Genomic DNA, 24,976 nt, shown 5'->3' on the forward strand with positions numbered 1-24,976 from the left:
AAGAAACTAGTTTCACAAATATTTTCTCCTGCTAAGCTAAATCTAGAAAAGAGACAAAAAGATTCTTACCACTTACACTTCCAATAAACCCTGTAGCAGGCAGAGATCTGGCAGACTGACGGGGCCAGACTCTTACCTTCTGTGGGCACTTGTCAGATGTCCCAGGATCTCTCAGCTGCAGCAGCATCAGAGGGAACAGGGTTCAGCCAGGGAAGTTTATCCTGCCAACTGTGTCAACTGTGGGGGAAGAATAAATTTTACTCTACCCTTCTAGGTTCTTCTGGCTGGTCTAAGAATTAAATTGAAGTGAGACAGATTAATAGGAGAAAGTTACATTTAGTTGCGTGCCTACGGAAACCTCTCATGTATGTGGAGTCTCTGATCCTCTCACGTACGTGAGGTTCCCATAATCTGTCTCATGTCAATTTAATTCTTAGACCAGCTAGAAGGACCTAGAAGGGTAGTGGGAAATGTCTTCCTCCCCCACAGCTTCCTACTGCTCACTGGCCCTGTAAAAGTTTGCAGCATTGCACTTGAAGAATCTGAAGCATTTATTGAATGAAGGAGTGGAATGCCACATTTCTGTAAACTTTTTTCTATGCCATGAATTAGAATTTCTCTCCAATTGTTTTAAATTATGCTCAAGGGGAATGAGCTTTATTTCCTTGATTCCCATCATAGTCCATATGGAGATCTTAGGGGGGTGGGACATTCCCGTACTGTAATTTCACGGCTTTACTGGCAGTGGTCTTAAAGATGTCCTCTATGAACATATTTTGCAATTCACTGAACTCCACCCTCTTATTCTGCTTTTGCTTTTTCCTTCTCTTTCCAAGATTACAAAATATAATCAGTAAATGATATTATTTTTGTTTTGGTTTTCATACCGTGTGCCAAAAAATTGCATTTTGCCACAAAGTCTTGCTATCAAATCTAGTCTTTTTAAAGTATAATCAGATATATGATCTCTTAGAACTTTCTTCTCTTCCTCTTTCTCTCCTCTGTCCATATCCACTTGACACTTCTCCTACCTTTTCCCTGTCAGCTGAGACTGAACGTATCAGATGAGATCGGGCACGTTCAGGGTGATATGGCCGTGGACAAGACTGAGCATCTCAAAAGGATTTAAAATGCCTCCTCTTGTCCTCTGACAGATGTTCAAAACTCCACTTAGGAATCTCATTTTTCAATTTAAAGTTTGTGTAATAGTGACATCACTAAACCACTGTGCCAGCTTAGATCTTAAGTTTGTTCACTGCGGTCTTAATCCAAATCAGATGTAGGGTTCTCTCCATCACGTCTTTAGGTCTCTAGTAGCTACTTAGGCTTGTGGGAATTGGAAGATTGTGGAAAAGCAACTAAAAAGGAAGCTGCCTCTGCAAAAAAACAGTCTTGCTAGGTTTTCAGCCAGTGGCTGGCAGGTGCAAAAGGAGCCACTGATCAAGAGATGGGGGGTTGGCATTCATCCGTGAAGGCAAAGCATTTGACTGATGTCTTCTGAGCCCTTGAAAGGAACTTTTATCAGTGTATCTTCTCTCAGCTTCTCAAACACATCCTGGGTAGTATGTACTGGGAGTCGGGCAGGGAGTGCCTACTAATCTTAGACAACTTCCAAGATAAGAGTTCATAGGTTTCATTCTCCTCTGTTCTTCCACAATAGAATTAAACACCCCCTCAAAACCAGAACCTACATCATGAGGCACTGTTTTCCATTAGCATTATGATAGGGAGGACAGGGTTTCCAAACATTGTGCAGAGGTGAAGGGAAATATTTGTACTCTGCATGGAGAGTTGGGAGGGGGAAAAAGAAATCCTCCACCCTAGATTGGGTTAATCCATCAAAGCAATCATTACATTTTCATGTGAAAACAAGTTGAACATTCACACCCTGCTATACTTGGAGGTTCCTTAAAATGTAAATGGACAAAGAAGGGTATCAGTTAGTTATTTGACCTAAGTAAAGATTAATTTCCAACACTTTCTTTACAGTAACTTTTGATAAATGAGAACTAGGGAGCATTGGATACTTTAGAGAGATGCAGAAAAGGCATGGCCAGAGAATGTGACCAGGCAAAAGAATGGAGAAGGCTGTGATGGTTTTGCTAGAGCCTTGTGCAAGTAAAGTTATATTTACTTCCTAAACCGCAAACTTAAAATAATATAATTCCTCTTTCCAGAGAAATACCATAGTTTGTTCCTTCTAACTATCTATTCATCCTTTTCTCACTGACCATGCCTATCTTCTCCACAGTCACACCCACCTGGTCTAGACTATATCCTCTTTTGCACCAAACTTAAACTCTCTGACCCTATCAGTGAACTGGGACACAATTCCCTCATCTCTCATTTGCCATGGACCCAAAATAGAGATTTTGAACCCTAATAACTTTATGCATACCTCAATGAGCATCCAGTAAATTCTGTACCCTCAGCCTACATCCCCACAACTGCTCTTTTGAGCAGAGACGAGACCAGGGCAAGCCTTCAATGTTCAGTGCAAAGAAGCCTAAGGGATTCGATGCTAACTTCAGACCAGAGCGTGTCCAGAAAGTTGATTTTTTCAAAGGATTCCAATATCACTGGAGAGAATAAGAAAGCATGGGAAAAATAAACATGATGGAACAAATGGGAAGCAGTTTGGCAGCAAGAGTAGAGATGCTAAGTAGCAAAGAATGACCTATAAAAAAGAGAAGCAAAAGCTGCCAAAAAATGGCTGTCAATCATCAGGAAAGGTCACTAGCATCAGAGCACTAAGGATATTACCAGACAAGTTATCCAAGGACCCTACACAAAAGGAGAGGAAAGTTTGGGATATTTTAAGACATGGTGACCTTCCTATGATAATTATTACCTATTATTTTGATTATCTTCAAAATTAGAGTGGTTTGGGGAAGCTAGGGCCATATTTTTATTAACTTGATGGCTATCTACCCACCCACATTTCTCTCAAAACCTCAAGGATTTGTGGTCTGGGGAAATTTGTGTTATAATAAGATAACCCAAAGCTGCTGGAATGTCCTAAGGCTCTGAAACAGAACTACTTTTCTGGAAGCTGATGTATTTACCTGCTGACCACAATAAACCAAGGACTGCCAAGAGACCCCACCCCGGGACAAAAGCAGATAGAGAGTAAAGAAATCCTACATCACTGAAGATGGCTTAGGATTTGCCAAACTGTGTACACATTTTGTTTTAAATTTTCTGTACAAGCTTGGCAATTTTTAGGGAAAACTAAAGTAACATTACCAGGGTCAAGTTCAAGATTAATGCTTACAGCCAAACCCCATACTCCTTAATTGAATTACTGCAAATAAGACATTCAGTGTTTCTCTAAAAATTCCTACTAAAGCTTTTTTTTTTTAATTGCTGCTGAATCTGCACCAAGTTAACACAAACTTCCTAATAGAAAAGTGCCTGTGACAGACAGAATAAATGAACCCCTTTCCAAGTAAGTGAATTTTAAAATGTAGATGATCATTCTATATCCTTAGGTTTGGTTGCCAATGCAAATGAGTCAGAGGATTTGCTTCAGACACTGAGTTAATTGTGTAACTCCACAGCGGAAAATGCCATTGGAGAGTACTCGCTGACCTCACAGTTGAAAAAACCATTTAAAAGATGTGGAAACCAGATGTTTCAGTCACATTTCAGCCTCTGCTCTGAGAATTTATCCTGAGCAGCCCCTAACAAACAGGCTATTACTTCTCTACAACTGAGATATGATTATCTTTATTTACTTATTTGTCTTGCTGTGGGAAGAGGCTCACGGATGGGGATTCAAGAACGGAATTTTTCATAACTCCATATGGCTTGGTAAGAAACTTCACTCACGAGCTTCTTGTTGGGAATGTCATTTCTTTGAATTCATGAAGAAGTGAATCAAAGTAGTAAATTTTTCTGTTCTGTTCAAGGCTGATGTTTTCAAAGAAAATGCTTAGAAAAGATAGCTATTGGAATGCTTATACCATTTTTCACAGTGTTGCTGACTTCCAAAATTTAAAAATAGCTTTTTATAGAGTGAACTGTTCTGCAGAAAATAGAGGTTAATATTTATATTCCATATGAAAATATATTTTAAAATTCTCAAAGCAGATGTGGTATAGTGGAGAATGTTTCTTTAACAAAATAAAAACAGCAATCTATTACTTTGTTTTTATTTTAATGCGTTTGCAGTCAGATTTCCTAACAGGTAATCATAACAGAATCATAACAGGTAAGTCGGAATACACAATAATTTTATAATCATCATTGCTCCACATACTCTGACCTGTAGTGTATATTTTGCTTTTTGCAAACATCTTTTAACTAGTTTGACAAAGCCAGCTTGTAATACAGAAAAAAAATGAAAAAGGCTTATATTTCTGAATGCATTCTTACCACTTTGATTCTTTTTGTTTGAGCCATCCATATAAATACTTTTCTACCCCCTTTTGTTAGACAAGGAAAGTTTCTTTTGTCATTTTGTTTTGTTAAATATAAGGCATGACATAGGCCTAAATGTAAATATAAACAATAGACCAAAAAAGGCCAAATACACAAAACCTAAAATACCCCATAGAGTAAACAATGCTTTAATTCTCATGATACAAATTAATATTGGTTTATGTTCATTATTGTGTTTGATAGTGAAAAAGTTTTCACTATTGCTGGAGAAGAAAACTGACAGATTCTTGTATAAAACAGAGAAAGCAAAATTAACCTAGATCTTGGTTTTGTGCTTGCTAAGCAGCACACAGTTGTAGAATATTCTCTCTTTCATCATATTTCTCTCCAGTCATAACTGCAGCCATGTGGATTTCATTAAAAAGCTGGATTTGCAATGCACAGCCTTGTCGCCTCTTTTTTCAGCCTGAGCCAGTGAACTAGTTTCGTGCTGAACAGTGAGATCCATTTGGCCAAGATGGGGTCTGCAATTTACTAGAGGAAGGAGCAAGTCTCTTGGTTTAATTTCATTGCACACTATCAAACTTAGGAAATATACACCTATTTGTCAGAAATGAAAAAATTATCATAAAGCTAGTAAGAATTAAACCCATATGGATAAACTTTGAAATGCTCTAATGATCAAGTAATTTGGAGCTTGTTGTCATTTAAGTGATGTTGAATATTCCACAAATATAAATTTGGACAATAGAAGTTCTATCCTAGAGGTAGAAAGGAGTAAAACCAAAGGTTTGTTAATAGTATGCTGCAAATCTGAGGCCAGAGGTAATTGCAAATTGCTTCAATCTGGGACAAATTATTGACCAGTCAGCCTAGCACAAATTGTTTACAGTTGGTTAGGTCCATATAGTATCAGAAACTATTTAGGGAGGAAGGAGAGTTGGATGAGAAGGCAGGACTCTGCTAGCAACTATCAAGAACAAGGCACTTTAAACTCTTGGTCTCAGGGCCACACCGGTAAAATGAGAGGGTTAACAGAGGGGATCCCTGAGGTTTTTTTTAACTCTGGTGTCCTCTAATTCCTTAAATAGTAACTTTTTTTAAAAAAAGACACTTAAGAACAAAAGACTAGTTTACATGGATTATGAAAATCAAAAATGCACAGACAAGCAATACTTTTTAGCCATTATCTGAAAAAGGAGAAGGGAAAAGTAACATTATCATGAGCTCCTACTTAGTTCCAGAAGCTATGCTTATAGGTTTTAATGGTTTATTTATCCCCAAAGTAGCTATCATTATTCCCATTTGACAGATGAGGAAATCGAGACTCAGGCAGTAATTTATGCAAGGTCACACAACTCGTCCACTGTAGAACCAGGAGCAGAAACCACAGCCAACACGCTACTGTCGCTACTTGCTAAAAGGAAAAAAAATATTGGTTAAGTAGCTTTTCAGTTTTAATGAATGACTGTTAACTAGAAAAATTAATAAGTTATTATTTCTTCTGAAAGGCAAAACTTCTAAAATGAGGACTCATGGTACAAAGGACCATCTTAGTAGTTTAAAATTCTGAATTGAGGAATACTTTAGTACATACGCCAAGAGTTCTCAACTTGTTCATAAGGCAAGATAATGGGAAGTTAGGTGTTCTTTCAGGAACAATGTGGAATATTAATGTTATTTAATAAATTAAAAATTATAGCATAGACATTCCTGATATTTACTTTACTATTTTATTATTAAACAATTTTCAACAGGTACCAAAAGTTTAAGAAAAATTACTGGGAAGAAAAGAAAGTTATTTAAAAAAAATTTCTCTCAATTTATTTTTTTCCTGCAAATATTTGTTAAAAGATAAGCTGAGGCATATTATAAATTTTAAGAGTTTATTTGAGCAAAAACCAATTCGAATCAGGCAGCATCCAATCTAGCAGATAGAAGGAGCTCTGAGGAATTGTATGAATGAAAGACGTTCTTAGGCAGAAGGGAGCAGGAACAAGGAAGATACACTAGACAAAGAGGTGGGTTGGTTATTGCAAGTTTACTTTTCCTTCAGCGGATGGCAGGGGTCTCTCAGACTGATTACCTAACTAGTGCTGATCAGGTGATTTCTGACTGACTGGTTTGAGGTTCCATTTCTGGGACAGCCAAAACTGTAATTACGTCAAGTCTTGGTTTGGTGGGGCTTAGCATGAGCTACTCCATTTGGGGCCTGTAGTCTTGTTTTTAGCACATCATACTTTGATCTTTGAAGTATAATATCAAGGAAATCTTAGTATGAGAAACCTTGGCAGGCATAAAAATAATTCCTATAAAATTTTTTTCTAATAGAGTATTCTCGGGGAATAGATATAATTTTAATGTTTTAATAATTAACAATAATCTCTGTTACAATACATATGTAAGTTGAACATGTCTTCCTTCTCTACTAAAAGCCTCAGTATTCCTGTACTTCAAAATAGAGGTACTTACATTGCCCACTAGTGTCCAGGTTGCTTGAGAACAGGACTTGATCCACAGCACCTGGCAAAGTACCTCATGGTATATCGGTAAAACAATCAAATTGGAAACTAGCGGAAGTTTAGTTAATGAAGCTTTACCATATGAAGGACACTTGGGCAGCAGATGACTTTCAAAAAAGAGGAAAATGACTTTGATGTTCCTTGTGTTTCTCTGACCTGTAAGCATCAGATTGACTAAGGTCCTCAGTGTATAACTGATGGGCCTTCTTACCGTACAATGTAAGATTAGGATCCCTTGGAGTTCAGAAAAAGAGGAAATATGCCAAGCAACATCTCCTATTGAGCTGTGGCAGAGTCAACTTCAGCTTGGCGAGAAGAGCAAGGAATGATATTTCTAATACTGCTGGATTCAAGTCTTATTGCATGCCAAGGAATACGTGTTCTCATTGAAAATGGTCTTGATGGTGGTTGATTGCACAGGTCAGGGTACAAAGACTTCACCATAATCTGACAATCTATGTAGAACTATTAGAACTATGTTATGATTAGTGTCCTGGGGATCTTTTCACATTGTTTCTATGGCAATATACACTCCAAACTCAAAACAATCGGCTTAAACAGTGATCTATTGAGAGACAACTCATGTATGACTTAACACTACCTAAAATAAGTTGGGAACAAATGTGAACTAAAAAAGACAAACCAGATAAAGAACTTAGAAACTGGTAGTTAGGTGTGCCAAAGCTTTTTCTCTTCTGTATTTGAATCTATTTTTCTTTTCTTTAATGCAATATTTGTTTGCTTGGATTCCTTCAAACTTTTCCTCAGTTTTTGATTTGTTTACTAACTTCTCAATTACATTGCGTTAGTCATTTTCCTCAAATGGCTAATTTGGCTTATTTTTCTCCATCATTGTGAGCCTACATAATGGATCAATTTTCATCGGTTTCTTTTGCCTTCACCTCCTTTTTTTCCCTATTGCTTACCTTTCCAAGTTTTTATATGACTTAAAGCCAAAAAAAAGTCAAAACTTTGTCATCTTTGGATAAGTGTAGAAATAAAATGTTGTATTAAAACTTTCTTTCAGGCTATCAGTTCAGAAATATAATTTAGCCTCAAGTTTCTGTCTATGCCCCCAAATTCCCCTAAAATTATCCTTATTCATATTTTTTCCCAAAGCTTTCTAATAATGAAAACTTAGCCACCCCAGGCAGCTGACCCAGGGAACCCTTTGGCAGGAACATTAGCTGATGTAATCTTCAAGCTGAGGCAACAAAATTTCCCTTGTTCCACAACAATGGATAATAGTGCATTTATGACATTTTGTGAATTCACAGAACAAGCCGCAGGCGTATACCACAGAGAAGCGCGATCTGGCAAATACAAGCTCACCTATGCAGAAGCGAAGGCCGTGTGTGAATATGAAGGTGGCCATCTTGCCACCTACAAGCAGCTAGAAGCAGCCAGAAAAATTGGTAACTAATTTGATGATGATTTTTCTTCTTTTTCACCCTTAGGGAAAAAGAAAATCCCACCTTTCCTGTAACCCCTTAATAAGACTTCTCTCTCTACCCCTATTAATAGTAAGCCCCTATGACATCTCTGCCCTCCAGCTTGTCCCATCTGCTCTGCCTAGAGCTGGTGGAAAGTTCCTAGTACAAGCAAATTATTTAGCGTCACAACTCATTGTGAGCTAATAAATAAAAGTCAAAAGAAAATGAAGACATCATTATCTTGATATCATTTAAATTCCTCATTAATTTTAATGCCATTGCTATTCATTTTTAATATTGTTCTAGCTCTTGTTAACTTCTGGGTATGGGTTTCCTCAGCTGTTAAGTGATGTTACTATGTTGAGTCTTACAAGAAAATTATACTTGGTAGAAGAAATATTGAATTTAGTGGGGGTTTTTTTTCAATTTTTTCTTTTTTTTTACATTAAGTGGGAAAATGAATTTGTACTTTAAGATCAAAAGCTATGAGGAGAAGGAGGATAAGCAAGTTGTAAGATGGCAGGGGAAAGAAACTGGGAAGATGATGTCAGGAGACCTGGTGAAAAACCCAGCAATTAACTGGTGCTATTTGCTTCTTTATAACAAAATGAGCTGCTATCATCTCTTCTAGATTTTCAGAAGAATCCAAAAGGCCATCCTCATTTGGAACTCTCTTCTCCATTGAAGATACCCCTTTGCTTTTAAGAAAACATTTGGCAAAGCTTATGCTATTATTATACATTACCCAAGACAAAAATAAAGGTGTTCTCTAAAAGGCACCAAAGTCTCCCCAGATGACTGCTCAGTCTATACCCACAGGGCTGAGTGTGACAGTAACTGGAATGATAGATACAAAGGCCAGAGCCATTACCAGCCATCTTGGACTTCCAGTAAAATCATTCTTGAATGGCATTGGCAAAAATGAAAACAGCCTCCAAAACTGAGCAAGGAAAACAGGGCTGATGCTTTGTTTGAAATTTATAAGTGCCTTCGTCCCTAATCAAGTTTTTTTAAATATTAGCAATATCTTAACTGATCCTGAAATAGAAACTAATTAAATTATCATTCGAATTTTCTTTTCCAGGATTCATGGTAATTTCAGAAATTATCTCATGGCACTAGATAGGTCATTTGTGAAAAAACACCAGCTCTGAACTTGGATTGTTTTCATATCCATGGCATTATGATTTTTAGTCCATCTGCTTCTTTTTTTTTTCAAATAAGATGTCATTTTCAAACTTTATTTTTTAAGAAAACAGTTTTTCCTCTTTCACATGAACTGGATTTGGGCAGTCAAGAAACCGTCACTGGTGGAAGGGGCCATCTTTGTTAAGATGAACTTCATTCAGCTCAGGGAGTTTACCATTTAAGCCCATAACCCTTTCATTCTCTTGCAGGATTTCATGTCTGTGCTGCTGGGTGGATGGCCAAGGGCAGAGTTGGATACCCCATTGTGAAGCCAGGGCCCAGCTGTGGATTTGGAAAAACTGGTATTATTGATTACGGAATCCGTCTCAATAGGAGTGAAAGATGGGATGCCTATTGCTACAACCCACATGGTTTGTTAAAGATAATAATTTTATACTTTGCAAAAACAGTTGCACATTACTAAGAGGTTGTTAAAGAGAAATGGCTTATTCTTCCAGAGATAAATCAATTTAATAATGATAATATTAATAACTACCATTCATGGAGTGATTATGCTGTACCAGACACTGACTTACATTCCTTCATCTACACTGTCACTTGATATTCACAACAGCTGCAAGGAGCTATTGTTATACCTTTCTTAGAAATTAGGAAACTAAAAATTTGAGCTTAAGTAACTTACCCAAAATCAGACAGCCAATAAATAGCAGGCAGGTAGCATTGCAAATTCAGGCCTTTTCTGTGTCAGGGAACTTCCTGACCACAAAGGGAAAAAAAAGCAGGTTATAAACTTGTCATAGTTAATTAGCTAAAACAATAAAGTGATCCTACCAAATGTTAACTGTTCAAAATTATCCCTTTGATACAATGGGAAAAAGGAGACAGAATAAACTAACCCTTTCCCTAATTCTATTGTGCATAAACTCTTAAACATCCAAACTAAACAACTCTCACTCTGTGGTTTAATAATTATATACTGGATATACTAGTTACTATATAGCATATTTTTTGCATATTCTTTTTCCATGGCTTATTGTAGCTGGGAAAATGTTAAAGAGAAAATTAACCCATTATAATTACTGTAAAGAGTTATTTTTTGTTCATGTTCTTGGAGAAAAAATAGACTTTTCTTTTTGGACATATTTTCCCCAGGATATTAAAAAGTGTTACAATGTGTTACAAAATCTTTTCCACATTTATGATCATAAACATCCTCAGGTTGTGTCCGATTTGGATCTACCTTATAAGAAAGTCCATAACACAACAGAAGTGTTACAGTGAAGTTCTAGCATATTATTATAGAATTTATTATTTAATGATATTAACCACTGGAGAACAGTTTCTCATGTTTGTAACATATATCTCAAAATAATATGTATTCCAAGTAGAAAAGAATTTTGCCTAGAGCCATCACATATTCCCACTTAAGACAAAATATGAATACTTAGTGCATTTATATAGGACTATAACTTTCAAATCACTTTGACATATTTTAAGCCTAAATGATAACATATTTAGTCCTATATTTAGTCATTGTTAATAATTCATATATTTTATTTTCCTCCCTCTCTTCCTTTTTCTTCAATATATTTATTCAGGCAATTCTCTATTTACTCTCAAGAGTAACTTTTATTTCCAAATATATTCTCTGATTCTTCATTTGCTTGATAAACCTTAGGATCTCTGAGCATCCATTCAATTATTTTCATAGGTCAAATTCTAGGGGAGATGAAGAAGTACTATTGTAAAGGTTCTTACGGCATTTGATTGCCCTTTTATAAGAATGCCACCTTAACTTACAAATTTTTATAAACTGCTTTTGTTTCTAATAGAGATTGAATACTTTTTACTCTGGGAATATGTGTACAGAATCCTGGGAAACTTGTTGTTACTCAAATCTCAGCTTACTTTTGGATTCAATGATATGCTGATTATTTAGGATATGGTTAACCTAAAGGTGACTGGGGACTGCCTGAACTATCATTGGGAGTTCACTGAAAAATAATTGGAATGAAAAAATCATAATAGTATCAGAAAAATTAAGCAATGATTATTCACTAATCAATATCACCACATTAGAGTTGATTGAATTAAGAATGAAGAGGGTTTAGAAGTAAACTTGCTCATCAAGTTCTGAATGTGTGATGTGATGTTGACTGCCTTTTGTATAAATACCTTTTAGCCAATTAACAGTTCTCAGGGACCCAGCCAGCTTTGAGAATCTGTCATTTTCTAAATAAGCAAGAGACGAGGCAATAACTGTGTGTAACATAAGATATAGAGCTGAATAGATATAGCCAGATGACATAATTAGTTCAATATTTGAATTTTTTTCCTAATCTAATGATACAATACAACAAAGATAGTATGCTATGGGACAGAGCAAATCACTCCAAAAGCTGGCACTGTGCATGCCTATTTACACATATAAACTATGTATTATATAATATTTAATAATACAATAAGGTACAATATACAATAATACAATAAACTTACATTTTGCATAAGACCCTTAAGCTATGTTCTATATTTTATCCTCAGAATAATTCTGTGAGGGAGGGAATAGGAGAGGCATGATTATATTTATTTTGCTGTAGGGGAAGAAGAAATTTTCCTCTACTTTTCTAGGTTCTTCTGGATGGTCTGAGAATTAAATTGACATGAGAGAGACTAACAAGAGAAAAATAAAATTTAATAATATATATACATGGGAGAGACCCAGGAACACTGAGTAACTCACCAAAATGGCCAAAGTCCTCACCTTAAATACCATTTCAGCTAAAGACAAAAGAGGTTGTTGGGAGAGTCAGTTATGGGAGATTATCAGGAAAAGCACAGTAAACAAGAGTAAGATGGTTATGCAAATTTAAGTTGTTGCCTTCTCCATTGATAAGAGTTTCTAGAGATTCAGATATCCTCCTCTTCCTGGTGAAGCAAGGGAGACACCCTTACTAATGGAAATTTCCCTTATAAATGTCTATACAAAGGGTGATTTGTATTTGTTTTTCAGAGCTACTCCCATGCCTGCTATTTCTTAAAAAATAACTGGCCTAAAATAATTCTTATGCCAAAGAGATATTTTGGGTGGCAAATTCTGCTCCCCTTCAGTCCCGCCTCTAGAACTTCCCCAGGAAGTTTCACAGTCCACAGGCTAGTTGATGGATTGTTCCATATCTCATTGAACCAGTCATTCAGTCCTGAGAATAGGTCAGTTCAGTTAAAATGTGTCTCATTTTAGGAGGTGGTGATGCAGCTGGGCTGCCAAAGTTAGGTCTATCTTGTGCAAGAAACCAGATATTTAATAAGAGACATTTCCACAGAAATAAAATAAAAACAAAGGTTAATGACTGAGCAAATTGTAAACCAGTTTCTGAGTTCTGAGGGTAGCCAGTCAAGAAGATTTCTAGCTATCAGAGTCAAAGCATCTTTTGCAGTTTGAAATGTCTCTGATGATGTCATCAAGTGTTTAGGCAAATTCTCTGAGTGGCTTACATAGCATCAGGCACAAAGATTGTCCAAACATAGATTATTGTGGTGACCTCTCCAAAGTCTATATCATATCACATCATTTACATTCAGTTTGAAAGACTTAGGAAAAAGGGCAGGTTTAATTCTCAAGGATTCCAAGTCAAAAAGTGGGAGAAAATTGGAAACATTAGTTTGTAGAGTTGTAGCCAAATATTTGAGAAAACTAGAAGAATTCAGGATCTAGTCCAGTCCAGTTTACAAGTGAAAAACAAAACCCCAAAAGGCAATGAACAGCTCTAGAATCTAACATCCATAAGTGTATTATATTTTCTACTGAAACATAATTTTTCTCTGTAAACTCATCCTTAATTTTATCAAAGATAGACAAATTAAGACTAATTTGTTGCAAAACAAGTTTAGTTTCAATAAACTTAGCCTGATTATTTACATAAATGCAGCAAGAAGAGCAATTGATCATATAGGCTCTTTTAAATCTACTTTGCTGGAACTTTTCATAAGGAATCTCCACATTGAACTTTTAATAGCCTCTTGAGACTAAGAAGACATGCCAACGAGTTGCCATCAGACTTTGCCTGCATACCTGTAGATTTGGGCAAATTCCTCTCTTCTTGAGGTCCCCCACAATATCCTGAGATTTCTGCACCTCCTAGGAAGTGACCTTCCTTACTCACCTGGTAAGGCTGCTGGAAACCTTGTAAGAAAGGTACCAGGTTATTTTTTTCAAGGGGCTTTATTGGCTCCATAAAGTCAATCTTAGTTCCTTAAAGTTGTTGGGTCATATCTGAGTCTATCCATGTCTCTCTCAAATATGACATTCCAGTCAAAGCCTTGGTAATATAACCAGTTTCCAATTGTATCCTGTTACAAGGAGAAAATATTCTTATTGAACTTATATAAATAACTATATTGCAATGAAAATAAGAATACTCACTAAGAGTTTCCAAATTCTGGAAGGGTTATGTCGGGAGAAAAATTGTTTCATCTTTATTCACAAAGGTATATATTTTACCAAATTGCTCTCAGTCATAGGTAGCTTAAGAGAAAAAGTTTCCTTAAATCTGGAAAACAAAGATTAAATAACCAGTAATATTTCAAATAAAAAGTCATAAAAATTATAAATCATATTCAATCATATAATCATAGTCCCATGTAATTAATTCTTGTTGATCTTCATCTTTTGTTAGCAGTTTTATGAATCCAGTTTTTCCTTAGAGTTCTGTAAACTTTTTCCCAGTTCAGTTTTATGATCTTAATTGGTAAATTTCTAGAGATTTAGATATCCTCCTCTTCCCAGTGCAGCAAAGGAGACACCCTTAAAAACAGAGATTTCTCTTACAAATATGAATGTATTTTACAAAGGGTAACTTCTATTTGTTTTTCAGAGCTCCTCTCGTGTCTGCTGTTTCTTAAAAAAAAAGCTAGCCTAAAATAATCCTTATGCCAAAGAGACATATTCTGGGGTAGCAAATTCTCCTCCCCTACATTACCAATGAAGAAACTGAGGCACAGAGTGGTCACAGAGCTCAGACTAGATCCCTGACCTTTTCTCACTCCCTAGCCTTTCTAAGATCCTGTTCTGCCTTGGGGAGATAAGCTTCCTTAATTTCTACGGCATTAAGGATTCTAACATAATTTTTAAAGATTTTATTTATTTATTTTTCCCCCCAAAGCCCCAGTAGATAGTTGTGTGTCATTGCTGCACATCCTTCTAGTTGCTGTATGTGGGACGTGGCCTCAGCATGGCCAGAGAAGCGGCGCGTCGGTGTGAGCCCGGGATCCGAACCCGGGCCGCCAGCAGTGGAGCGCGCTTACTTAATCGCTAAGCCACGGGGCCGGCGTAACATAATTTTTAAAAATAGTTATTTTAAAGGAGAATATTCTTGTAAAAAGCCTCTAATTGATATAATGAAAAATATCTTCAAATGCTACCCAGAGTCACCACCATCACCACAGCTAAGATTATTTTTGAGTTTTCAGGTTGTTACTTTTCTTCAAGACACTAGACATTTATTTGATATGGAATTAAAATTAACTAGGGCCCCTCCACAGCTTTCCCTCTAGGTTATTCTGCAAAATCACTGATTCTGGCAGAGGTTGGTTGATTGTTTTTATAACAAGTTATAGTATACGGCAGAAATCTATGAAATGGTAGATGACTTGAAAAAACGCAACATAAATATCGCCACCAAATGCTCAAATATTAGGATTAAGGTGCTAATTTAAAATCAGTAAAAGGAGTACAGAATGATTACAAATTATTCCTTTTAACTGGATTAGTGACTTTCAAGATCTCTTGTGATCCTGAAATTCTATAATGATTTTCCAAACAAAATTTACTAGACTTATTATCAAGTCCCTGAAGACACAGTGGTGACACCACAGGAAAAAATGCCTACCTTCTTGATTGGCCTGTTGGCAATATGGTGTAGGGGAGCAGAATTTGCCAGCCCAAGATCTATCTCTTTGGCTTGAGGATTAATTATTTGGGGCTGATTATTTTTAAGAACAAAAGACTCAGGAAGAAATTTTGACCTTCCCCCTAACTGCCTAAAAGAATTTCAGATAGAGAGCCTGTTCCAGGAAGGAGCTATCACCAGAGATAACTATAGTATATGAACTAGGTGTGGTAGACAGGGAGGAACCTAGCAAGGCCCATTTGATCAGAGTCCTCTCCATGTCTCATTGTCTTTGCAAGGCACTGCAAACATTTGTTTACCAAACATTAACTCTTTCATCTTCCTATAAATTGCTTCCTTTCCCTTTGAAGACCCAGACTCCTGGCCCCCTTCTCCTTAGTCCAGAATAATATATGTACCTCATTTTGCCTGACTGTCTTTGGAATTCTTCATGCTTATGTGAATTCCTCGTGCGCACATATGAAATTTTGTTTGGTTTTCTCCTGTTAACCTGCCTTACGTCATTTTAATTATTTGACCAGCCGTAAGAACCAGATGGGCAAAGGGGGGAATTCTCCCCTCCACCACAATGGGTATTTGTGTTTGTCAAAACACATATAAGTGTACACATCAGACTTGTGCATTCTATACTTAAAAGGTAAAAAGAAGCAAAAAATGTAAACAAGAACATAATCAATTAAATTAGTATTTTTTATTGCTATTTTACTTTTTAAAAAATTCAAAAATAGTCTATGTTCACTTTAAAGAATTTAGAAACTATTAATAAAAAAACATTTATTCTTTAGCTACAAGTCTACATAATATACTATAGATGCTACAAATTAAGCCATTTCCCTACTATTTCATAAAAAGTAATAAATAAATGGACACTAAGACATGAATATCATCTTAAAGTAGGAATAACTTCTTGCTAATGTTTTCTTATCTTCTTTTTTTCCGTTTTAGCGAAGGAATGCGGTGGTGTCTTTACAGATCCAAAGCGAATTTTTAAATCTCCAGGCTTCCCAAATGAGTATGATGATAACCAAATCTGCTACTGGCACATTAGACTCAAGTATGGTCAGCGTATTCACCTGAGTTTTTTGGACTTCGACCTTGAAGATGATCCAGGTTGCTTGGCTGACTATGTGGAAATATATGACAGTTATGATGATGTCCATGGCTTTGTGGGAAGGTATGTGCTGTTTCTCCACATAGGAAGTTAAATGAACATCCAATATTTTGTTTGATGTTTCTTTAATTTTCCCGTAGCTGTCCCTATAATATTGATTTTCCAGTATTTCTATCCTCCTGCAACACCATATTCTTTTTTAACAAAGATTTTTCTTAGAATGGTAAGCCAATCAGCTGCTACATGTATTTATTACTAAAATAGTGATAGCTGCCTTTTGATTATTGTTAAGTTGTAACAATTAGTTAAATAGTCTATTTATAAAGACCTCAAGATTTGAATAACAGTATGAGGAAGAAGAGATCAGTGAGTTGGGAAATGTTTTGGAGTTTTAAAGTCTACTAATTTCTGTCAACCTCCCAAAAATAATTATAAATTCAGTAATTGTTGCCTTTCTTCTGTGTACAAAGCATTGTGCTAAGCATTATGGATACAAGGTAAATATAGCTCCTTCTCTCACACAATTTAGCCAAACCTACTATGGATATCTTCTTAAAAATAGCTTTCTTTGCCATAACAAACAAGTGCTCCTTTCCTCAATATTTCTCTCTTAGTTTTTCAACATGCTGGGACACACTATTTTTGTGTTCTCACTATAAATCTTGTTGACGCAAATAATCCATAATCAATCTATAAATCAAAATTGGGGTGAGTTTATTATGAGCCAGGTCTGAGGTCTATAGCCCAGGCCTTCCATCTGTAAGGAAGGAAGGGCACCAAAGAAGTGGGGTGTACAGAGTGGTTATATACCATCTTAGAACTAAAAGCATACATCACATATGACAGGAATATCTCTTTTACTACTGTCACGAGATGCTTAGTCGGTGGTCAGCAGGTCAGTGGTCATAAGGTGAGCACAGCAGGTCGGAAATTAATCCTTAGTTTCCAGGAAGAGATGCTTATCCTTAAAGAAATGCCATTATGAGGGGAAGCTCCATCCCTATACTTAAGGGCATCATTCTTGTCTTTGGGACATAGTAAACATTTAAAGCAGATGTATAGGGCCGGCCCCGTGGCTTAGCGGTTAAGTGCGCACGCTCTGCTGCTGGTGGCCCGGGTTCGGATCCCGTGCGCACACCGACGCACCGCTTCTCTGGCCATGCTGAGGCCGCGTCCCACATACAGCAACTAGAAGGATGTGCAGCGATGACACACAACTATCTACTGGGGCTTTGGGGTAAAAAATAAATAAATAAAATTATAAAAATAAATAAATAAATAAATAAAGCAGATGTACAATGCATGCTCAACAGGCCACATCAGGCCCTCTTGGAAAAACAAGGTCAGGCTGAATTAGTTTTAAACCAAATAGCTTCCTCATATATTCCAACACATCCTATTGCTTTTCATTTATTTATCAATCTTTAATACAGTTTAAATTTTGACAGCCTTACAAAATATTGCAAATTAAAGAGTATACAATTAAGTGTTTTATATATTCAGGTCTCCACTTAATAATGCGTATTTTAGACTATCCATTATTAATAGACTATTAGTTATCAATTCTCTATTATCTGTGACAGTAATTTAATGAAAGAACATGGGAGTGGGGACAATTAAAAATAATAGATTCAATAGCTTTTTATGTTGACTTTGAAATGTGTAACTTAAATACAAAGAAAAACAAAGGCATTTCTTGCATAAACAAACAATTTTTGGAGGATAATTATTTTTTGTTTTGTTTTGTTTTGTTCTTTGGCTGAGACTACTGCTATAGAAAAAAATACAAATAGTTTTCAAAAATAGTTTGAAGAAGACATGAAGTAGGGTTAGCGATATTAAAAACAAAGTCTTTTTTGAAAAAATGAACCTCCTAGATTGGTAATTAAGATGACATTTTTATTCTAAACCTAGTTTCAGAAATCAACTACAGCCCTAAATAAAATCATAAACTATTTTTTAAGAGGTTTTTTTTTTAAATTTTTTTAAATTTATTTTTTATTTTTTTCCCCCAAAGCCCCAGTAGATAGTTGTATGTCATAGCTGCACATTCTTCTAGTTGCTATATGTGGGACGCGGCCTCAGCATGGCCGGAGAAGTGGTGCGTCGGTGCACGCCCGGGATCCGAATGCGGGCCCCCAACAGTGGAGCTTGGGCACTTAACCACTAAGCCACGGGGCCGGCCCCTAGGAGGTTTTCAACATGCTAATTTGTTATTAGTTGGATTTATATTGTGTGATTTACCTTTATAATAGACTTTCCCTTCCTCTGGAATATTACATTTTCAGAAACTGACAAAACCCTTACCTTTTATATAATGTGCAAGGGAGTTCAAGTCATGATTCAGATAAAAATCAAACCCTCTTATGTCTATCAGGTCCAAGGTAATTTCTCCACTTTTAAATCAGTCTACTCTAGAATTCAGAATATTAATACCAAAAACCATACACCCATTCTTCTTTGTGAAGAAAATGTTATGAGATTAATCAGATTTAATTTTTCCAAATACATTCAAATTGTCCACTACACAAATAGTTTTCTAAGTTTTGACAGAGTAGAAATGTCACATAGGGCCGGCCCCGTGGCTTAGCGGTTAAGTGCATGCGCTCTGCTGCTGGCGGCCCGGGTTCGGACCCGGGCGCGCACCAATGCACCGCTTCTCCGGCCATGCTGAGGCCGCGTCCCACATACAGCAACTGGAAGGATGTGCAGCTATGACATACAACTATCTACTGGGGCTTTGGGGGGAAAGAAAATAAATAAAGAAAATCTTTAAAAAAAAAAAAAGAAATGTCACATATCATTTCTTAAGAAACTCATTAATACTGAGAGAAGGTTATTTCAGACAATGTTTTAACCACTCTTTCCCCTTAACAAATTCAAGTAAAAAACACACACACAGTGGTGATGGATTGTAACTAGTATTTGGGTGGCGAACATGAGAACGTGATGTAATCTACGCAGAAATACAAGTATAATGATGTACACCTGACATTTATACAATGTTATAAACCAATGTGACCACAATAAACAAAAAAAAATTAAGAAAAAGAAAATGGAGGACAGTTTTAAAAATTAGACACAATATATGTAAATTGCTTAATACATGACCTGGTAAATGCAATAAAATAACATTTACTACAAATACAAAAAAACACCAAACACACACATGCACAATAAAACATTGCAAAATAACAGGAAAACGAGCCATTACTTAGGGGAAATAAAGCACTTTGATTCTCGGTAAGAGCCACCTACAATAGCTGTATAATACTCATTCTTGTGACCTCTCCTTTTCAAAACTTCCCTTTCAGATACTGTGGAGATGAGCTTCCAGAAGACATCATTAGTACAGGTAATGGCTCTGAATTGAAGAGCAAAACTATGATCTGTTTCCTCAGTGTCACTGTAGGTGAAGGACCCAGGAGTTATTACTATTTACTTTTTAAAGTTGAGAGAACTGAGGACAAGTGTAGCTTGCTAGCTTGTACAACGCAAAGCAGTGTTTATTTACACTTAAAGAAAGGTTTATGCCAACTCCTTGCACTAAAAATGTGTAGACTCTGGTTATTTGCAGAAAATGCAGTCTGAGATAGTCATGAATCTGCAAACCCATGAATACCGCTCTAGCTTATGATTTCCATAAAATGTGGTAATAAAAGGCCGAAAGTTTTCCTTGATAAAGGATTGAAGTAATTTATAAAGTTGTTAAAAATACTTTCTTCCACTGAAAAAATTTTACATCGTTGGGGCCGGCCCAGTGGTGCAAGTGGTTAAGTGCGTGCGCTCCGCTGCACTGGCCCAGGGTTTGCCAGTTCAGATCCGGGGCGCGCACCAACGCACCGCTTGGCAAGCCATGCTGTGGCAGTGTCCCATATAAGGTGGAGGAAGATGGGCATGGATGTTAGCCCAGGGCCAGTCTTCCTCAGCAAAAAAAAAGAGGAGGATTGGCAGATGTTAGCTCAGGGCAGATCTTCCTCAAAAAAAAAAAATTTACATCGCATTTATAGCATTTTTATCTTAGTACAGCATTCCCCAGAGACTGTTATAAAGAACGCAGTTCTATGAGATGTTCTTAATAGGTGTTACATGAGAAAAGGGCTCTAAGGTCAAGTAAATTTGGAAGACATTGGGTTAAACAATGTTAAATAGGTTTCTTTACTGGAAGATGTCAGAGAGCTTTTAATATGGTAATTATGCATAGTAAATCTCAAAAGGCTAGCTATAGTAGGCGTAGGTGATGTTTTCCAAATCTTTTTCCTCCTGTAAATTGTGTTACCTTGTTCCACGAAATGGACCTCGAGAAATGTCCTTGTACTACCATAAAATTTATCTCAATAAGCAATACCACTGCTATTGTCCCAAACTGCTATTTTCTGGTTAAGAACCTGTACTGTCTTAGATATCTTCATTTTTCCTCTTTATTTCCGTCACCAGCATTAACAGTTGGCATTCTACTTGCTCTATTTTCTTGCGTCATAAAATTATCACAATGCGTCTGCAGCTAAAAACAACAAAGCTACACTGAGCTGCAATCTCTAAACAGTCCTTAAAACTCAGAAACTACTAGCTAAATTACTCCCTCATCCTAGCCTTGTAGCCCACGCAAGTCTCATTTATGCCCATTATTACAAGAGATGGAACTTCTTGTTCAATCCTTGAATGAGTAACGCTTAAAACTTATCATTTCATTACTCTGTTACAATCTCCCTAGGAAGGGTAACCTATTAAACCTTTTGTTTCTCTCTTATTCTTTTCTTGAGAACATATTTTATGTTAACAGAAAGTTAAAAGAGAGACATCTTATGAAGCGTAGGAGGTAGCTGAGGGATGAGAATCCTATTAAAAAAAAAAAAAAAGGAGAGCCAAAAAGAAGCCTGAAACTTGGACATTTTTCTTGTTTTGTCTACAACAAACAAAACTTACTCTAGTGTAATCAAATCAGCGTTTTTCTTGCACAACTGCAAGAAACTTAAAAAAGAAAAAAACCCACACAATTTATTATTCAAAGAGAAACAACTCCACAAACAGAAAAGAACATGAATTAAACAAAAAACCCAAAGATTTAGCAAAACAGCAAGAAGAGGAAATTGTTACAAGTAATAGAAAAAGAAGACATAAAATACATTTAAAGTATAATCCTATTAGTAAGCCTAATGCTGTTAACATTTTGATCGAGTTTTCTTAAATATGTGCTTACTCTCCCCAGGATATTTATATTAAAAAACAAGAGAGGGGCCAGCCCCGTGGCTTGGTGGTTAAGTGCGAGAGCTCCGCTACTGGCGGCCCGGGTTCAGATCCCGGGCGCGCACTGATGCACCGCTTCCCCAGCCATGCTGAGGCCACGTCCCACATACAGCAACTAGAAGGATGTGCAACTATGACATACAACTATCTACTGGGGGGCTTTGGGGAAAAAAAAAGGAGGAGGATTGGCAATGGATGTTAGCTCAGAGCCGGTCTTCCTCAGCAAAAAGAGGATTAGCACGGATGTTAGCTGAGGGCTGATCTTCCTCAAAAAAAAAAAAAAAAAACAAGAGAAAAAAAATAAACTAAAAACTAGTTATAGGTCCGGCCCCATGGCTTAGCAGTTAAGTGCGCGCACTCCGATGCTGGCGGCCGGGGTTCGGAACCCCGGGCGCACACGGACGCACCGCTTGTCTGGCCATGCTGAGGCCCTGTCCCACATACAGCAACTGGAAGGATGTGCAGCTATGACATACAACTATCTACTGGGGCTTTGGGGGGGAAAATAAATAAATAAATAAAATTATAAAATAAAAACTACTTATAATTGCACCACTTTAGTAAAAGGTGTACAAACTAAGATTGCCCACTCTCATCTCTCCGCACCCGAGAAAGGCACTGGATAACTTCGTAGCAACCATCCTTCCAGATGTTTTCCTGTATTATAGAAACATTATGTACGTGCATACCATGGACATATTTTCAAATCAGAGTACAATATTTACACCATTCTAATTCTTTTTAGTGACTGCCTAATAGGTCAGTGTATGGATGTCATGTACCAATATTTAACATCCTGAAGATGGTTGTTTCTGATTTTTTTTTTCTTTTGCTATTCAATGTTTCACTGGACATTTTTAAACCTCTACTTTGTAGTGCTATTTTTTTAAAAAGAGTAGATTCTTAGAAGTGAAATTTTGAAGTCACAGGTGATGTGCATTTTAAATCTTGATAGATGCTGCCAAGATAGCACTAGCCCTACAGTGCCAATTTGATTTGTATTTTTTTTTTTTTGTGAGGAAGATCAGCCCTGAGCTAACATCCATGTCAATCCTCCTCTTTTTGCTGAGGAAGACTGGCCCTGAGCTAACATCTATTGCTAATCCTCCTCCCTTTTTTCCCTTTTTCTTCCCAAAGCCCCAGTAGATAGTTGTATGTTGTAGTTGCACATCCTGCTAGCTGCTGTATGTGGGACACCGCCTCAGCATGGCCGGACAAGCAGTGCATCGGTGCGTGCCCAGGATCTGAACCCAGGCCGCCTGTAGCGGAGTGCACGCACTCAACCGCTGAGCCACGGGGCCAGCCCCTGATTTGTATTTTAACCAGCTGAATAATCTGCAAAAAAAAAAATTTTTATTTTTTTTAAGTTTAGGCAATTCAATCCTAGTCTGAGAAAAGTGTAGTGGATCACAGCATGAACTCTGGAGGCTGACTGCCCAAGCTCAAACCTGGTACTGCCACTATAACTCTGTGGCCTTGGGCAAGCTACTTAGGCTCTCTGTGCCTCCATTTCTTCTATAAAATAAATATTTTAATAGTATCCACCTCATAGTGTAGCTGTGGGGAATAAATGAGTTCATAGATGAAAGGTACTTAAAGTTGTACTTGTCAAACATTAGCGTTCAATATATATGGGGTTTTTTGTAATGAATTCTGGATTTGTGATGTGGATTAAGAAGGCTTTTCCCTCCTGAAAAAGAAAAATATTCCTATATTTTATTTTATACAATAAGGTCTTTCCTTTTAATTTTTAGCACATTCTGGTCTTTAATGCTGGTAAAATGTAGTTGGGAACTCTGTATAAAGTAGGGATGTAACTTGGTGGCTTTGTTTCTTACAAATGTAAAGCTTGTTGCCCTGCTACCATTTAGTCAATAATCCATCCACACCTCACTGGTTTGAACCGCCTGCCATTGTCCTGTAATTCTGTGGATGTTCCTTCCATAATGAACACATTTTAAAACAATAGATGAAATTTCCTACAGGAGAGATTGGAGGGCCAGAGGGAAAAACATGCAAGTCCCTCACCTTGCTACCCCCGGCAATGAAACCACAGAATCTACAGCCTGAGAGTCCAGCTCTGAATTCTGGGAGTCTTATTCATGAATTTTTATATTCTCTTCTGAGAATGATGAGTCTGAATGGTCAGTCAAATTCAAATTGAAGGAAAGTAATGTTGTTCTTTTGCGCTCTCCTCCTCCCCAGGAAACGTCATGACTTTGAAGTTTCTGAGCGACGCTTCAGTGACAGCAGGAGGGTTCCAAATCAAATATGTTGCAGTGGATCCTCCCTCCAAATCTGGTCAAGGAAAAAATACAACTACTGCTTCTACCGGAAATAAAAACTTTTTAGCTGGAAGATTTACCCATTTATAAAACAAAAAAGCACATTTGGTGTCTATGTTTGTATCTTTTGGAACCCCTTTGATCTCACTTTTATATTATTATTAACATTTATTTATTTTTCTAATGTGAAAGCAATACCTGATAATTTGGGGAAAATTGGAAAATACAGAAAATTTTAAATGAGAAAATAAAATCTCTTCTAATTCCACTGCGTAAAAGTAACAAGCGTCAACATTTATATATTTTTCTTTTAGTCATTTTTCGATTTGTGGTATATGTATATATGTATCTATGTGTATTTTTATTTGAAATTTTGGAATCCTGCACCAAGCACAGTTTTATATCTTGGGTTTTTTTAAACTTGAACTTTATGGCTTAAGCATTTTCCCATATCACTGAGTATTCTGCAAAAATGTGATTTTGAACAGCTGTAAGGTATTCCATGGTATGACTGTTCTGTACTTTATTTAAGCCTGTCTTTATTGTGGGAATTTTAGGTTGTTTTCATAACTATTGCTGCAATAAACATCCTGAGGCACATGTATTTGTACAGCATACTAATTATTTGGGATAAGGTCCTAGAAGTAGGATTATTGGATCAGAGGTTATTTAAAGCAGAATTTCCTTTTTTAGCAAAAAGGACATATCATCGTGGTGTGAATTTGCAGTGAGACTGATGGCTGGCTTATATATTTTTTGGCCAGTTTTATTCCTTTCGAGAATTATTTTTCCATGTCTTTCACCCATTTTTTTGACTTGTATAATCTTTTCTTTTATTGATTTGTAAGAAATCATTATATATTAGGTATATAATTCCATGTCTTTCAGATATGTTGCAATTTAATTTTAAATTTGAAGTTTGACTTTTACTTTTATGTTT

The 24,976-nt window shown here is 36.6% G+C and overlaps 1 protein-coding gene and 1 long non-coding RNA gene across 2 annotated transcripts in view; one reads left to right on the forward strand and one right to left on the reverse strand.

The window, feature by feature from the left end:
- Positions 1-24,976, reverse strand: part of LOC147916261 (uncharacterized) — a 57,774-nt gene that overhangs the window by 7,505 nt on the left and 25,293 nt on the right. The window contains exons 2-3 of the long non-coding RNA XR_015553195.1: positions 13,908-14,034; positions 10,170-10,243 (exon numbers count right to left, since the gene is read on the reverse strand). This is a non-coding gene — a long non-coding RNA (uncharacterized LOC147916261). The remainder of the gene's footprint in view (positions 1-10,169; positions 10,244-13,907; positions 14,035-24,976) is intronic.
- Positions 3,678-24,636, forward strand: TNFAIP6 (TNF alpha induced protein 6). The gene is made up of 6 exons (XM_004423837.3): positions 3,678-3,813; positions 8,183-8,320; positions 9,736-9,897; positions 16,339-16,567; positions 19,819-19,859; positions 23,957-24,636. The coding sequence occupies exons 1-6, from the start codon at positions 3,720-3,722 to the stop codon at positions 24,124-24,126; spliced, it is 834 nt and encodes a 277-aa protein (XP_004423894.1). The 5' UTR covers positions 3,678-3,719; the 3' UTR covers positions 24,127-24,636.

This window comes from Ceratotherium simum, chromosome 9 (genome assembly GCF_057802395.1).
Source record: "Ceratotherium simum simum isolate JZ-2026a chromosome 9, ASM5780239v1, whole genome shotgun sequence".
Taxonomy (NCBI): domain Eukaryota; kingdom Metazoa; phylum Chordata; class Mammalia; order Perissodactyla; family Rhinocerotidae; genus Ceratotherium; species Ceratotherium simum.

Bases quoted from the DNA above. Each gene is read 5' to 3' on its own strand.
- TNFAIP6 (XM_004423837.3), top strand. From the start codon at position 3,720: ATGATTATCTTTATTTACTTATTTGTCTTGCTGTGGGAAGAGGCTCAC. The intron at 8,321-9,735 runs GTAACTAATTTG...ATTCTCTTGCAG, and splicing joins AGAAGCAGCCAGAAAAATTG to GATTTCATGTCTGTGCTGCT. The intron at 9,898-16,338 runs GTTTGTTAAAGA...TTTCCGTTTTAG, and splicing joins CTATTGCTACAACCCACATG to CGAAGGAATGCGGTGGTGTC.